Source organism: Aplysia californica, unplaced genomic scaffold (genome assembly GCF_000002075.1).
Source record: "Aplysia californica isolate F4 #8 unplaced genomic scaffold, AplCal3.0 scaffold00025, whole genome shotgun sequence".
Taxonomy (NCBI): Eukaryota; Metazoa; Mollusca; class Gastropoda; order Aplysiida; family Aplysiidae; genus Aplysia; species Aplysia californica.
In genome coordinates this window covers 1,097,176-1,113,978 of record NW_004797295.1, presented here as the reverse complement: position 1 = coordinate 1,113,978, position 16,803 = coordinate 1,097,176, and the positions used below count along the sequence as shown (strand labels likewise).

Sequence of the window (16,803 nt, the reverse complement as noted above, 5' to 3'; positions counted from 1 at the left end):
CTTCTTACATCATCAAAAATTCAGAAATAGTGCTTTTGACAGTAAAAAAAAATATAGTGCAATTATTCTGTTTTGAGACTTATTCTGGCAATACGTTTTGTTATAACAATACAGATGTTAACCAAGTGTCATCGCAACCTTACTGTGACAAGAATATATATCACAGAGTTCAGCTCAACATATATGCATATAATATATATTGTATACATTCTTTTTCGGTTAGTGCGCTGGTCTCCAAAGCGGAAAGTACGGGTTCGAGCATGGGTTCGGACACAGATTTTTTTCCGCCCCCTCCTGCCCACCCAGCAGTAATGGGTACCTGACTTTGAGTTGGGGAAGTAGAGGTGGCATGGAAAGGAAATGGCCACTCTACCACAATATGCCGAAGGCCCAGGAAGTCGTCTCACTAGCAAGGCAATCCCCAATGTATGGATCGGATGCAGGAACAACTATTTTACATTCTTTTAGCAAAACAAATATTTCATCTGCACTGCTTTTAAAGAATAATACATGAGCAAGTAACAAATCACTTTTATTTTTTCTTCTGGATTTCAGAAACGCAAAGAGTATTCTTTAGGTTTCTCAATACGCATGGAAAAATATAATAAGTAGTCAAAGACAGTTACAATTTTGCATGAGTTGAGAATTTATAAAGACTTCAAATACAGTTATAAAATGCAGCATATAATTTCTATAGAATGACTGAGAAGCAGAAATAAATTCTATTCAAATGTAGTAATTTCTGCTTTAAAAATTCATTTTTCACAGTTGCATTATGATTCCTACTCAGCTTAGCGCATACTTCTTGTAGTCAAATTGAAACTAGGTACCATTATTTAAAAACCTGTCCTGAATGTTACATTCGTTAAATTTTAGTTGTGTCTTTAGGCCATTCCCAAAGGGGGTACATTTCTCGTTCATGCACTGTAGAACTGTAAATGGGCTGATTCATCATGTCACGCTCATATTCATAATAGTACAACAGGGAACTGCTGCTTTTTCTCTCCTAATCCTTACTATTGTCATTTTCCTCTACTTCTTTTGTATGTTTGTCACACTCTTGCGACCTGCTATTTCCGGGGTGCCTTGATAGTCGAAGCAGACTTTGTGCTGTTGAAGCTAGAGAGGTGAGCAGAGTAAGTCTGATTCCCTGTAAAGACTTCTCTGTTGACATCCACCCCTTGGCGCTCATATGACCTTATGCAGTTGCGAACGCCGTAAAACCCTCTACTAAAACTAAAACGTTAAATTTTACAGAGGCTCTTGAAAAACTATTTTTGCTGTAACCAGTAGACTTAAATTTACTCCCACCTCTCCTAGTTATTTTGGACTGTCAATCCTCTAGCTCTGGCACTGGGTGAGGTATGCATGTCCATGTAAAATAAATAATACTGAAAGAGCAGATTATTACATATACATGGGTATAACTTTCACTTTCAATGAACTTAGGCCACCTTCATGTAAATGCAGCAAACTGCTGGTGTTCAAGAGTTTAATATCCATGAGGTACCAGGAGAACTACAGAGTATAGATAAATATATTTTACAGCTTTGGTGTACTCACTCTAAACTGGTCCAGTACATACAACATCAAAGCAAGAGGAAGGTAATAAATCTTACTTTCAAAGTAATAAATTTTAGCAATTAGAGACAATAAAACAGTAGGCGTAACTAAATGTGTGTATGCCTGAGTAAAAGACCCATCCTGGGAAGCAAGGTCAAACTTGACGCTGACCTGATACCATGCTTGGCCTACCCTTGATAAGCATAGCCGCAAGTAGTGCTGCTGGAATGTAAACAGCTCTATTAAAACATACAACAATTTTTGGTGTAAACTAGAAGGCGCTCAGAATGTTCAAATACAGCTTGCTAGGGATTTTGTAGAAATAAAACCTACCAGACTGTGTCAAAAAAGGTCACTCAAAAATAGGTCCATTTGAGCCATTTTTTAATCTCCAGATTTTCTTTCTAGACCCTCCTTAAATAACCACATTTTTATACTAATTACAAATAAAACTGAGCTAAATTCTTTGAGAACATGATTTAGGAATAGTTACTCTTTGATTCTCTGCTAGAAAGAACTACATTTCTGACCTGTGGTCATTTTTACACCTTTGTAGACCTCTAGCCCGAAACTTGACTTTTCCCGTTTCTCAGGCATCCACACAAATAATGAGAGAAAAAAAAGGGGCTCACACAAAATTGTCCTTCCTTAGTGGTTTACATTTATCTTACTGCTTGAAAAGGAACTGCTTTATGGGTGTGCAATGGGGGAAACCCTTCCCCAAGTCTCTATTTACATTGATAATTTATGATATTATTTCAGGCCTATGATATTTGTGCGTTCCAAAAATCAACCAAACATTGGTTGAAATCACTATACATTTGATTTTACAGGCAATCCACATAACTTGATAGAGCAACATGGTGTACTTTTAAAACTCTTAGAAACTTCACCTCTTGAGCCTACTAACACTTTTACAGTTACAGACCCCTGCTCCTGGGTTCCTGAACCTAAAACAGTAGCATCTTCCTCTCTCATTATAAACCCATTTGCAAAAACATTTTAAATGGCAAAGGCAGCAGCAAAATGGGAAGGCAACATCACTTTGAAACCTATCCAAAAATCTTCATAAAAAATTCTTAGACCAGCCTGTTAGTATTACTAGTCTAAACCATAGACATTCCCAGCCGCATACACACTCTTTAACACTTGGCTTGCTATGCCTACCTGCCCTATGCCTCTATGAATATCAGGTTTGGACCTGCAACTTTTCGTACTGCTACTTTTTTAAACCACTGAACTTGCTTTCCCAGTCACTGACGCCATATTTAAGGAAACTAGCCTCATCATCATCTCAATTACATAGCTGATCCATCACTTGATCAGTTGTCAAAAAAAAGTGTTGGTTTTTGTCTGATTCTCCAGAGGATCATGGTTCAGAAACAGTCAGTCAGTTTCATGTTGAAAATTCTCACTCAAACAGTGACCAAACTACGTTAATAGAGGCTGCTGTCTATAGAATGACGTTTATACCACGTGCTATCAAAGTCTGAAGCTCAATTCTGTGACCTCAATAACAAAAACTCCCTGAGGGGCACACTTAGTACCCAGTTAAGCAAGGTGCCTAAATGTATACACTGCACTTGGGGCCTTGGGGTTAAGCATCATTTCAAGATTAGGATCACAGTGAATCTCCTGGGACAAAAATGAAAATCTGACTGAGGGAATACTATGTTTTTATCTGCATGACTAATGAGTGCCTTTAAAGGCCAAGAAATTAGACTGTGAAATCAACCCAGCTATCCTTACTACTCACCCAGTCATTGTTAAGAGCTATTCACGCAATACTAAGCACACAGGTTTACACAGACCAAAACAATCTCCAAACAGCAAATTCAATGTTGTCTCCACTTTTCTACTATGAGGAAAGTTAATGACAATTTTACTTCTATAAAGAGTCAATAGTCTAAATTACATCTTTCAACCAACAAAGATTATTAAGCCTTTAAAGAGTCTACATTGAAATTTAGTACAGAGAACAGAAATAAGAAATCTTTTGCTGAAACTGTACAAGTAAGTCATGAAGTCTTATAAACCACAGCCGGACACAGGTATACATTCAAAACAGTTACTCTAACATTCTTGTTTACAGACATCTCGTCTCGCTGTCTCCCCTTGCCCTGAGAGCAGCTGTGTGTCATGAGCTCTGGTCCGAGTGAGCGCCCTGTCCATCGCCTTGCTCCTCACTGTTTGTCTTCACTAGTTTCTTCAGTCGATTCAAGTGCACCAATGCCCTTGATGAACAATAAAAAGAAGACCGTTGATTCATTTATTTTGAAAACGTCTGAAATTTAGTTTAACAAGAAAGAACCCCCCCCCCTCCCCCCAATCCCTCCCTATCTCAAACATGCATAATGACATACTCTCAGTTGAAGTCAGCACACATGACAGCCACTAACAGTAAACAGGGCTACTATAATAACCATCTCCCTATAAGACTATAAACCATTATTTTTACGACACCTCCCCCCCATGAGACTGTTGAGCCACAACCTGTATGAGACAGGACAAAAAGACTTTACCAGTGCTCCTACACACCATTATCAGAGCTACCATTCTCCATCTCAAAACAGATACTGATAACATACTCTACGGGACAATATAGCAGCAATTTTTAAAAAACCTCTTCAGTTCAAGGTGAAAGTCCGCCCTTGGCCACCCAGTTTTAACAGTACCAAAAAAGAAAAACGACACTGATACAAAAGAAAATTGAAAACATGAAATAAACAACCATATATTTTATAAAAACATGACAAAGTTCTACACACTGGTATCTAAGATTTGCTGAAAATAGACTTTTAAGTTGAGGAGTCCAGGGTAACGACCTTGACACTACATATTTTCATCCCAAATGAAACAGCATTTGATACAAATGATTTTGAATATTTTTGACAGATCAGATTTACCTCCAATTGCCAACAACTCGGCAATAAAAGTATAAGAATCCCCAGCTACTATTATCTCATTCTAGAACAAAGCAAAGATACACTTGGTCAAGCCATTTCTAGAAAACTACTCACAGTTAAGCTAAACAATTTCTCTTGAATTTCTTTCCCTTAAAAAAATTGTATCTTGATCTTGTGTTGTTTACAGCTAGTCAGCATGATAAATGGCCACTCACCAACAGGAATTTATTTAAGACAAAAGTGATTGTGACAAGATAACAGAGTAGAGCCAAGCACCTTCTGACCAACCATACCGTATTTTGTGTGTTCATTAGTTTTTGTCACAAAGGGCACTGCTGTGCTACCATAGAGAGCAGATGTGAATGGAACACTCACTTTTCTAAAGAATGTCCCCCTGGCTCCATTTTGAAGTCATATCCCTGCAGAGCTGGAATCATGGCCATGCCGGCCGATGACTGACTCTCCTGGCTCTGATCCAGGGCCACCTTGTCCTGCTGGGAGAGAAGGAAAGAAGATCCAGCCATGGTCTTCAAAATCTTTGGTATAAATGAAACTGATACCCTCAAAACTGGGGTTATTTCATAAAAGCAAGCACAGCTCACAATGGGCTTTCATTACAACAGCCAACCCTAAAGAAAACACACACAAAAATATAATTGACAAGAACATAAGCAACAGTATCCTGATATTAACAAAAAGCCTGAAAGTATGAAATATTTTGCCATTATTTTCTTTTTCCATAAAGCAGACCTGAAGGAAGAAAGGTGAATATATGTTGTCATCAGATTATAATTATGACTTTTCGAGAAAAGTGGAATCTGAGGGGAATAGGGATTACAAAAGGTTGGATCTCAAATGAAGCACCTGTGGAAATATACAACAGTTCCCATGTAGGCTGCTGAAAATGACTTTCATCTGCAAACTTTTTTTAAAAAATTGAAGAAAGGGGTTCTGGTTGCTGTCTTAGTAAACAATATATATACTCCGTCACTATTCAAAAATCTGTTGATCTAAAGAGACACTGAGAGCTAATGATCTAATCTTGGTGTCTATGAGTAAAAAATGAAGGGAAAAATTAGTGTTGGCCTTGAAATCTTTATACATTATTAGTATCAGAACAAATATTGATAAAGCCACAGGCAAAGATTGGATGAATATATTTTCTTCCCTACATTTTGATAAAATTGGGACAGTCTCAATAACCCAACAGAAATTACTGGGAGGCAAATGTATGCTATATAAACAAAAAGTACACTACAAAAACACTCTATCAATAAACCAAGAGGAATTTATGCCTCTTTCCAGTTTGTCCTGGCTTTGCAGGATAACACAACTGATCAAAGAAGAGATTTAAGAGTAAATGTTCCAGGCATAAAGAAATATACATGTACCCACCACAGTTGTCCCTTCCTGATTGGAAGTCTCCTCAGCTTGCAGCTTGAAGAGCATGTTCTTCAACGCTTCCATACTGCCTGGCTGTTTGCCACCGGACAACGTGTTGTCAATTCCCTGTGGGAGTAAGGGAGAAGTGAGCTACACAAGGGCAGGAGTAGTAAGAATCCCAGTCACACTCAGCCAGGAGAAACTTGGCTCTAGACAGATCCCTTTCTAAGGACAATCCATTACATGTTTCCACCCATCCATGGAAAACATTTTAAGTAGTTACCCGAGTTACAGGGGTGCATCTGAACTTTAAAAAAGAATTTATTCAGACGTTTTTAGATGGTCCCTCCGAAGAATGCTAACATCACTTCACAGTATAGAACAACTGTTCCCAATAACTACTCACTCAAAAACAATTCTTCTAGTGCTGCTTGGTTAATCTTTAAAACATTTTTTGCCGTTCCTGTTACAATATTATCAGTAACCAACATTATATTAAGCACTTATTTATTTTGGAGTATATAAAAACAAAAATGAGCAGACATGCTATTGAATATTAAAGTTGTTTTTTTTTTGGGGGGGGGGGGGGGGGGGGTTCCAAAGGGTAAACAAAATTATAAATTATAATACAAAAAAACATTTTAAAATGGCAGGTATTTTCTCTTTACCTCGGTGCTAAATGGAATCATAGAGTTATTTTACAGAAGTTCGCTTACTTCTAGGATAGAACTACATCTACACACAATGTGGAGCCTTATGTTTTACTACTAGATTTTACGCAATAACTTTTTTTGTTTAGAAGAACATCAAAAGAGAATATGAAAGGGCACCTGACAATCTTCTACCTTACCTTAGCTGGAGAAGCACGATTAGAGAGGGACTTTCCCAGGCAGTCAGCATCATCCACAGGCACTGGTGCTTTGCTAGAAAAGGAAAACATTACATAAATAATATAGAGTGAATAAAAATTGCTTCAACATATGCCGATAATCACAAAATGTTAGGAAGACAACTGATGAAAGGTAAAAGGCGGACTTTATTCGCACACCCTCCAAACCCGCCAATTACATGCACTCACATGCTGAGTCAAACTTTTCTAAAAACTGAATGCTTCCCAGGAAGCTAAGAATGTTTCTGAGTGTTCTACGGTCTTCTGGGGTAATAGTATAGTGTAAAGCGCATAGAGCTTGCTGATGAGCGGAGATATGCGCTATACAAAGGCTATTTATTGTTATTATTATTATTATTAAAACAGTATCATGGCATCCTGTGAAATGGTTTTATTTACCGAAATTCAACAAATATATATCGACAGAAGTTGTCACCTGACAGAAATAACCGGATGCTGTGTTTTTAAGCAAAAATATTTAGAATAGAATGCTGGAGTTATTATGATAGTTCAATCTGTTTAAGTCTGTATGAAAAGAAAGACACCATTTATCACTATAATTTATAAGTGTAAGAATATTGTACCAGAGAGACACAAAACATGCCCCAAACCCCCATCCCAACACATTACGGCAGTGGGCTGACAAGAAATACTTGAGACCTTTCAAGAAAGATGACAATAGTAGTAGTAATAATTTTTTAAAACACGAACACTGCCTACCACAGTGGTAGGCAAAACGAGCAGGACTCACAACGTGCTGGTGACTCGCTCCCAAGGCCTGTCGCCATCTAACCCATCAGAAGAGTCTTGGTCATGGCCATTAGTCATCACTGGACTTCCTGCTGGGTTCACCGGGGAGACAGTTGGGGATGTGGAAAAACTCTTGCTTGCTGGAAAAATTCAATACAGAAGTTGTGACATATTGTTGCTCAATAATTTCTCTGGAGCATGAAATATGGCCACATTGAAGAGTGTCTGATTTGACATAAATATACACAGACACACACATGTTTTTTAAATCAAATCTGAGCAAATTTGATTTTGAACTTCATCAGAGCTTTGGGGGCCCAGAAGTTGAGAAGTTAATGACAGGGTTCAACAAAGTCAATCTCTATCAGTGCGGACAGTTATAAGAAGAGTGACTGCTGCTGTGTGTCTTTGAACAAGACACGTTCAAAAGAGCTCTTCCTTATGGTGCAACATGCTTCATGTTTGACTCTGTTAATGATGGTGCAAAGTGCGATTCTTCTATCAAGAATGAAATTGAAGAACATATCTGAAGATCAGTAATGTCATCTTTCTTTTTTTTCATAATAATGATTTTTAAAAAATCATCTGAAAGAAAATTCAAATTTCAAAATGTTATGAGTACTTCTAAAAGAGAAATAAACAGCAACCAACAGAAATGTAGTCAAATCATGGAGGCCGAGAGCCTATGGATGATTTGGTTTTGCAGCCGTTCCAACAAAGTATGGCTATGCAAGAGGTGAAACCTCCGATGTAATCTCCAATGAGGCTAAACCAATCAGATTGAGAGCCATAAAACTATAAATAACACAGGTTCGAAATCGCCTTGTGAGGGATTCGAACCAGGACAGCCACTGCCTCTCTCCAAAATGATATCAGCGGAGTTAATGTTGAGCCCAAGCTGTTGACATATCAGTAATAAAGAAAACCTTATCTTAATTTCTGACCTGTATTACTAACCAATGAACACTGTTGATTAATTAGTACAATATCACCTCTTTATGTATTACCCGTATTACTGACTTACTAATCTGACTGATTTATCATTGATGTAATATTCACACATTACTGGGGTAGTAAGATCACCCATGTCATTTGACTTGCCCATGTATTTGCATCATCTATGTTAGCTGGACAGTTCATCTTATCAACTTACAAACAGTGTTTTTGCAACAATGACATACACCTATTCCCAAGAATACTGATCTTATGGACTTGTCAGTGTAAAGCAATAACCCATGTCACCTGATTATCTATAATAAAGCCATACCCACATCACTAGGTTCTCCATAATAACACCTCACCCAAAAGAGAAGATTATCCTGAGTAACACAATTCCCATCTAACTAGATAGAGTACCTACATTCTTGACTTACCCATGTTACTGTCTTTGGGAATGGAACTAGCACCAGTGATATCTGCGCGGGACAGTGGTTTGCCAGACAGCAGGGCCAAGGTATCTAAACTTTTGCAGTCACTGCCGGTATCAGAGGAGCTGGAAGAATTATGCTTGCGTTGAAGGTTCTCCGATGAGGACACAAAATTGTCAATAGACTTTTTCAATCTTGCCGTCTGGGGCAGGATATTGTTGCGTAGGAAGGCCTCTCCATTGAAATCACTGTCAAACATTTTACTCGCGGCTGGCCGAGAGAGGGAGGGGTGTAACGGAGTGCTGGTTTGACCTTCAGGTAGAGGTAAGGAATGTGGTTGCTGCTGTCGCTGTCTTGTGCTGCTGTCGTTTTGATCTCTCAGACTCTCGGTGAAGGTCACATGTTTGGAACCTCCATTGGGTGTCTGGGGCAAGCTGGTCATTAAATCTGAGTAGTTCAGCCCAGGTCGAGAGTCAGAGGTCAAGTGACTGACGTCATGGTCACACTGATCTATGTTCAAACCGTCTCTTTTCCTGTTAGTTTTGGGAGTCACTTTTAACACAGAAGGTGACCGAAATTTTCCAGTCACATTAGAAACATCATCCACAGTGATATCAGATTTTTCCACTTCATGAATCCAGCTGGGTACACCATTGGGTCTTTTGTTGTCTTTGTTTTGTAATAAAACTTCGTGTGCCCACAGAGATTCTGAGGCCTCCGAGGGACTGAGCTCACCCACCCAGCTAGGCACAGATTTCTTCACAGAGCAGTCTAGTTGTTCCACCCAGTCTGGTGCTGAGCCAGCAGCAAGCCTCTGTCTCTGACCCGGGGACACAGAGCGGCTCCTGATTCGCCGCAGGATATCCGTCGGGTCTGACTGATTGGACAACGAAGCAGAACTTGAACTGGAAGATCTCTTCAGTCTTGATGACGTATTATGTGATGGTGGAGGCAGTAGACTGTCTATAGAAGGGCGGCGAGTTCGAGCCCTCGATTGATGCGGTGTCCTGTAAGAAACAGGGGCACACAGAGACTGTGATAACAGAGAGGAGTTACTTGATGGGCGTGGGGGGCGTGGCTTGTGAGGAGAATAGGTCGGTCGAGATGGCTTCTCTTCAGCATCCAGCTCAGAGCCATTGAGGGATAGGCTGCTGTCACTCAGAAGAATTTCTGTTGGAATGTCTGTGCTGCTGATCTCACTACCGTTCTCGATACCTTTCCGAGCAGCTGCCATGTTTTCTCTGGTCACTCTCTCTAGCAACTGTGCTGAGCGAGTTAGGGCAGCTTCAACTGACAAGAGGGTACACAAAACATTTTATTTATATAATGAGAACCAAAGACATCATCAACGTCATAACACATGTGTAAGAAGCATTACTAATAACTCAACACTGAAAAAATACACATGTTCTACAAAAATGAAAATTAACAGTATAACGGGTAAGATAGGCAGGGAGGGTATATTATGAAACTATTAATCAAATCTCAGAAAATTTCCTTACAACATCGATAATATATACAGTTCAGAAGATAATATCTCAATCAAGTTGCTAGACAGGATGTAATAGGCATGAATTCTAGCAACACATTAAAAAGAGATATACAAAAAGAAAACAGGATAAGATAAAAATCGAAAAAAGGCAATTGAAATTTACCATGTAAGCAATGTTTTCTACAGCTACCATATCTGAAAGTTAAAAATAGGGGAATCTTCACTGACTTGCAAACAGTCCTAAAAATTCTATAAAGTCTATTTTCATCTAAACTAAGACCTAACAAAGACCAGGCCAGGCTCATTCCATTAAAAACAACCCAGGAAATGATGAAGCTCAGGAAGTTAAATTGTATAAATTTGTTCAGCACAGAAAAATAGATCATCACTGCTACAGGCAGAATGAAGACAGGAAGAAAAGTTTTCAAACACTCAACTAAAATAAAAACAATTTCTAAGAACTATTTGATCATATTTCAGTCTTCAATAAGTTAAAGCGATGGGGAAGAAGGAAGAAAGAAGGAAGAGAAGACAGAGGAGAAGAAGAGAAGATTGAGCCGCGACAAACTCACCCTCCTGCTGCAGTCCTGTCTGGCCCTTGCTCTGAGACTTTAGTGCTGCTTGTTTGAGTAAATGTCTGAGCTTGACCTCTCTCAGAGTATCCGTGACCTCTTCCTGGAGCTTGGGGGACACCTGCAATATTCAGTTGAAGTTTGCAAAGAACAGACTATAATAATCGTTGCACTGAGGAGAAGCAAGAGAAGAAGATCACAGCAGAGTGTCCACCAACTGCCAACAATTTTTGGCATGTAGATTTGTGGAGTTTTCCAATTAGCACAAAAAATGCCAAAACATGCAAGAAATAGTTCCAAGTCAATCACAACACTGAGAGCAAGCAAAAGAGGCAGAAGGCCCATTAAACATTCACAACATACCAGGAATTATAAAGACAAGCAGCTGGTGTTTCAGTATTCAGGAATGTCTTACATACACAATTTGAGCTGGATGTCACAAACAGAATAAGAAAAATAGTTCAAAGGAAAAAAAAGTCCAAAAAGATTGAACTACATTCTAGACCATTTCAAATAGCAAGTAGTACGAAAGGATAAACATATCCTGCGAAACTTTTGTTAAAAGAAAGCAGACTCCCTCATTATAAAACAAATTTACCTTGAACACATTGACTCTTGACTTGCCATTTAGCTTGCATCTTTTTATTGCAAAAAGGTTTATTGAGTGAGAGTATGAAAGACTGCAGTTATGTCCAGTATGTTATTACAAGAAGATCAGTTTGGTTTTGATTGTGGAAAATATAAAGTACCTTGAACCACAAATGGAATGAATGAACTTTAAACATTGTCACCATTGCCACTATCAATCATTACCTTGGAGGTGAGCAAATCCTCAACATCCTCCTTGGCTCCAGCAACCTTGAGGCCGTTGGTCCCCACCAGCAGTCCCGAGGCCGCCATACTTTTGGCTGTGGACAGGGGCATGTCCTTTTGATTGCCAGGGACTGGCGGTGGCTTTGTCCGGGGTGACAGGGCCGAGGTAGAGGACAGGAGCCCTGTGACACCTTTGTCTGAGGTAGCTGGACTTGTGTTGACTGAGCAAGTATAACAAAGTGAGAGAAATGTTATAAAACATGTTTGATGGACAGCACAAGTTGCTGAAGGTCTGAGTAAAGCTATTTTTTACAGCTACAAATACTTCAGCATGGATGTAATCATTATGCTTTTACTGTTCTCTATCAAGCCAGGTAAAATCTGTAATCCAATCTGCTTAACACCCAGAGTCTGTGACAAGCCAGAAAAGGGTTGAAGTGCACGAGATCCAAACATACCTAAGGACCAACTGAGATAAATAAATCTCCACCAAAGCCAGGGAACAGAGATGGGAAGATGAGAAAAATGAATTCTTTTGACATGATAAAACTGAATTCTTTGGATATCATAAAGCTGGATTCTTTGGATATCATAAAGCTGAATTCTTTTGATATGTTCATACAGGAAAGCTGATTTTGATATAAGAGAGAGCAGAATTCTTTTGATAAGTTGATACAAGAAGGCTGATTTTGATATAATGGGAGAACAGAATTCTTTTGCTGAAGCCTTGCTCTCCCTGGCGTAAAATTTCAGAGCAATTTATTACAATTATCACAGAGAACGTTACTGCTACGTACCAGGAGAAGTGAAAAGCTTTGTGGGTGACTCTTGCCCATTGTTGCCGACTTCTCCATTTACGGTGCCTTCGAACTGTTGTAGGTAGGCCTGCAGCGCCTCTGAGGCCGAGTCATACCTCCGGCCGCCCACTGCGACCTTGTGTTTGGAGCACTGGATGCGGTGCTGTGGCAGGCAGGCGCTGTCCGTGCTGGAACTTCCGGCGGAGCTGGCCGGTGAGTACGTCCGCACAGCGCTCATCTCTGGGTGGGGAGACTGGGTAGACAGCTGTTGTTGCCGAAGGCCAGGTGGTCTCGAGCGAATGTCGTCTAACAGACCTCAGTTGTAACTCCACTCTTGGGCAAGTCGAATCATTTCAGATGCAGCTCAGTGACACTCGAACCAATTCTTAGAAATACAAAGTTAAACCATTTGCTCTTTGAGAATTTATCTGGTCTTAGTCTTCAGTCACTTTTGTTTGAGGACTGTCAATTCACAGACAGCTACAAGAAGGATTATCTTATAAATATTTACAACAACTGAACACATCAGAATTGAGGTTCAGACTTAGGACACGTGCTTTCCGCATCCAGACCAATTCACAATCCACCCCTCTGCCACCCTGCTATCGTTCAAGAGTGCCCAGAGCTATCGGTACGAGAAAACCGAATCACTGACTGAAACAGCTGTCAACTCGGTTCCGGCCTGCTAACAACAAAAGCAACTGCGGCCTTGAAACGTCTCATCTTTAATTCAAATAAGTGTACAGCGAGGGTCAACGTTCACAATCATATCACAATTCACCATCAGTAGTTCAGGGGTTTGAGTGAGAATCGCCGAGCCAAGGTCCACGTATTACCTGCAAAAAAAAAAAGAAAAAAAGAATGACACTGAAAGAACAGCGTGTAGCTAGGGCTTGGTTACAATTTACGACTAGTATGTGCAATTATAGTCACGTTCGACCAGGAATCAGAACAGTAAACGAAAAACAGAAACGAAGTGAAAGGAGCAAACCATAACAAGAGTCCCTTTCAATCACTGGCTAATTTCTGCCATTAAGGTTTGACAGCGAAAGCGCGGAGGCTTCGCAATCAAGACAATATTCCCAGGACTCGTCCCCCGTTGTCCTGATGAATGTAAGACAGCAGAGAAATATAAACCTTTCCCTTGCACGTATACAACCGCTATAAAAATGCCATTGTGCGCCAGCGTGTTTAATGCCCGGCTACAAGCGTCCAACTCTAGCTAATAACGAGTTTCACAAAAGATCTTATACATGTTGTCATTCCTCAGAAATCGAACATCCATTTCTCTCTACTCTGTACTTGCACCCAAAGCCCCTCGATCTCTTGCAAGTGGTCATTGATGGCGCGGTAGTTTACACGTTCGGTCCCACCGCGCCTGGGAAATCAATCAGCACTCATCGATCTCTGCACGAGATGTGGTGAGTGCAGGTGGACGTCTGATCAAATTTATGAGGCGATACCTGAGACAGATGCTAGAACCACCCTGCCACGGGCTTGGGCTCTGGTGGTAGCGCTAAGCCATGCCATTTCAGTAGCAGGTCGGTATCGGGTGGTTAATTACCCCCCCCTCCTCCTTCTCATCATCATCATAACCATCGCATCTGCAAGCGTTATCAATACCAAAAGGCAACAAAAGCAAAGCCGCTTGGCGTTGAGTAAGAGAGAGAGAGAGAGAGAGAGAGAGAGAGAGAGAGAGAGAGAGAGAGAGAGAGAGAGAGAGAGAATCGCCAAACGGATACCCCTTCCATTTTTCTAACACATAATTATCTCCACCCTTCATAACAGGCTCTCTTTACGGAGAGAGACATCTGACTCTTGACGTCCATTGTCCCCCACAATGAGCAGGGCCGGCGACTTGCCCCTTGTCGGGACCTCCCATGCCATCAGTCAGCGAGCCGTGCCTTCAATTACCATGCAGCACCCACAATCAGCACATTTCCGTAATCGTATCTACCCATATCTACGTGCTGGTTCACAAAGCCGCACGTCCACTGATAGTCTTTCACAGAGGAGAGTATTCGATACCGGTATACTGTGCATTTTCCTGCTTAAGCTCTCATAAGCCCTGCCTTGTATTTCCTTGAGCTGATCACAAAGACCGTGGTAAAGGCGGATAGAGATTTGCTGCTGATAAGTCTAGGGTGGAAGCCAATGCCCCGACGACAAGTGTGCAGTTCCTTTAGTGTCTGAAGACGAAATTCCAGCCTGTACAGAGCTTTGTGATCAGTCCACTTTGCGTTCTTTGTGGTGAACAGCCCCACTACTTATTATACTACGAGATCAGTAGCGACCAAAGGGAATGGTCTCGAACTGAAGTTTGACGTCATCACAGGAACCTGTAAACATGCTTGTTGCCAAAATTTAAGGAAACGGAGACTCCAACATAAAGTAGTAAATACAGTAAAAATATTATGGATCGGCAACGACCGAAAACATATTTTACACAAACGAAATCTTTTGTTCGTTTGTTTGAGTAAAGAGAAGCATGTATATCGACCAACACAGTTATGGTCATTTATCGCTGGGAAAAGGTAAGCCAGCCAGCCAGCCAGACAGCCAGAAACAACAAGCAGTAACAAATCAGTACGTTCAAGGTCGGAGAGCTTGGCGAAGAGGCCAAAGTGAAAAAGAACCTAAAGATTACACAAAAGACAGTTTCTTACGTGTTAAACGAGCATTGAAGTACATGTGTACAAGTTAGGGAATGTGGTGTGGGTGCACTCCCCGATGGTGTGCACTGGAACTATTTGTCTCCCGTAACCTCCTTTTTCAACTCATTGAGAAATGTTTCCAGATATCACAATCACATTTTATTCTATTACAAATTTTGAACCAGATCCAAAGACACAACACAAACTCAATGTGTGACTTGAAGTGTCACTATCCTTATGTATTTCTCCATTAAACTTTACGACAAGATTAAAACATGTTCTTCCCTGGTGTGACACGTTTATTGCTTAAAGTTAAGTTACAGTGGTCACAATTTCCTCCTACTTTACGTGTAACTAAAGCGACAAACGTTGGGGTACCGATGGTCTACTACGATCGCGATGGGAACTTTGACTCAGGGTGCGATATCCGGTTTGGTTTGGTTTACACCCCTACATCACAACGTTTTTTCCACTCACTGTACTCCATAACGCACCCCATGCCCCTCGCTCTGAACTCAAAACCCCTGTGCTACCTGAAAATAACCTATCATAATAATCGTAACAGGCCATAATGAATACTTCACACGGTCGTCGACACACATCCCCGTATTTCCTTATCAACAAAAAGTATCTGGATCTGTCATGCAATTTGAGATAAGAAGGAGTTTATTTATTTACATTTCACAGACATAAGGTAAGAGGCCAAGCTTCGAGTAGGCAAACAAATTTTTTCTAAGCGCATTAATAGCGGCTTATAGATTTTACACGGTCCACCAACTCGTATGGTTTCTTTTTTCTTTTCCGTGGATCGGCGTGCACTGTGTAGGCATTCAACAATCCTTGACACTTGGGCCACCAATGTCTGGAAGGCATCTTTGACAAACACATTCTACTTTTTTTCTGGCTCTCTAGCTTCATTGCTCTACCATTTGACTATCTTGATTTTTCTAGATAATATTTACTGAACTTACACGCCATTTTACGCCTTCTTTTGATTAACAATGATCTACACACCTTTCGAGGTGGACTTATTGTCGTGCAGTGAACATGTAATGTAACATACAAACACTCACTGTTGAATTCAAATCTTATACTTTGTACACAAAGCCAATTGCCGCCTGGATAAAACAAAAGCCTTTGTTAATCCCGAAGAAAAAGCTTTAATATTTACTCACCACAGTATTGAATCCAATCGTAATTCAAAATGTGGATGGGAATGCTGTCGAAAAGAAAATGCATGTACGTATTCGAAACACACACCTTCAGTTGCCGTTCTCTGGCCTGCAAGTTGTCGGAATCTCAAGAACCAACGGTCACAGAATACACAACCTTGCGTCTTTCGTCCTTTTACCGGCCAGTCAGTCACTCGGATCAAACACCCGGCGTACACATTATATTATGGCCCGGCTCGGCTATGCTGAAAGCGGAGAGGGAGGCGGACGGAGCGGTAAGCAAACATACACAACACAAGGCCTTCCTAATCGTTCATAATAAAGTTGTCTTTCGATAGTCGATAGCAACACGTCAAAGAACGGTGCCGGGCTAGGCGCTGACACAGAAAATATGACAATCTCGAGAAGGGGAAGAGAGAGAGAGAGAGAGAGAGAGAGAGAGAGA

General features: G+C 40.5%; 1 protein-coding gene across 4 annotated transcripts in view; it reads right to left on the bottom strand.

Moving 5' to 3' along the window:
- Nucleotides 1-1,478: 1,478 nt before the first annotated feature.
- Nucleotides 1,479-16,803, bottom strand: part of LOC101849746 — a 73,826-nt gene continuing 58,501 nt past the window's right edge. For 3 of the 4 annotated variants that reach the window (XM_005091029.3, XM_005091030.3, XM_005091031.3), the window contains 9 exons: nucleotides 12,533-13,368; nucleotides 11,736-11,956; nucleotides 10,923-11,043; nucleotides 8,865-10,148; nucleotides 7,493-7,631; nucleotides 6,703-6,775; nucleotides 5,865-5,978; nucleotides 4,845-4,963; nucleotides 1,479-3,797 (listed from right to left, as the gene is read on the bottom strand). In XM_005091029.3, coding sequence (XP_005091086.1) covers nucleotides 3,701-3,797; nucleotides 4,845-4,963; nucleotides 5,865-5,978; nucleotides 6,703-6,775; nucleotides 7,493-7,631; nucleotides 8,865-10,148; nucleotides 10,923-11,043; nucleotides 11,736-11,956; nucleotides 12,533-12,770 — 2,406 coding nt within the window. In that variant the 5' untranslated portion in view covers nucleotides 12,771-13,368 and the 3' untranslated portion in view covers nucleotides 1,479-3,700. The remainder of the gene's footprint in view (nucleotides 3,798-4,844; nucleotides 4,964-5,864; nucleotides 5,979-6,702; nucleotides 6,776-7,492; nucleotides 7,632-8,864; nucleotides 10,149-10,922; nucleotides 11,044-11,735; nucleotides 11,957-12,532; nucleotides 13,369-16,803) is intronic. The other variant, XM_035972890.1, reaches the window with a different exon arrangement.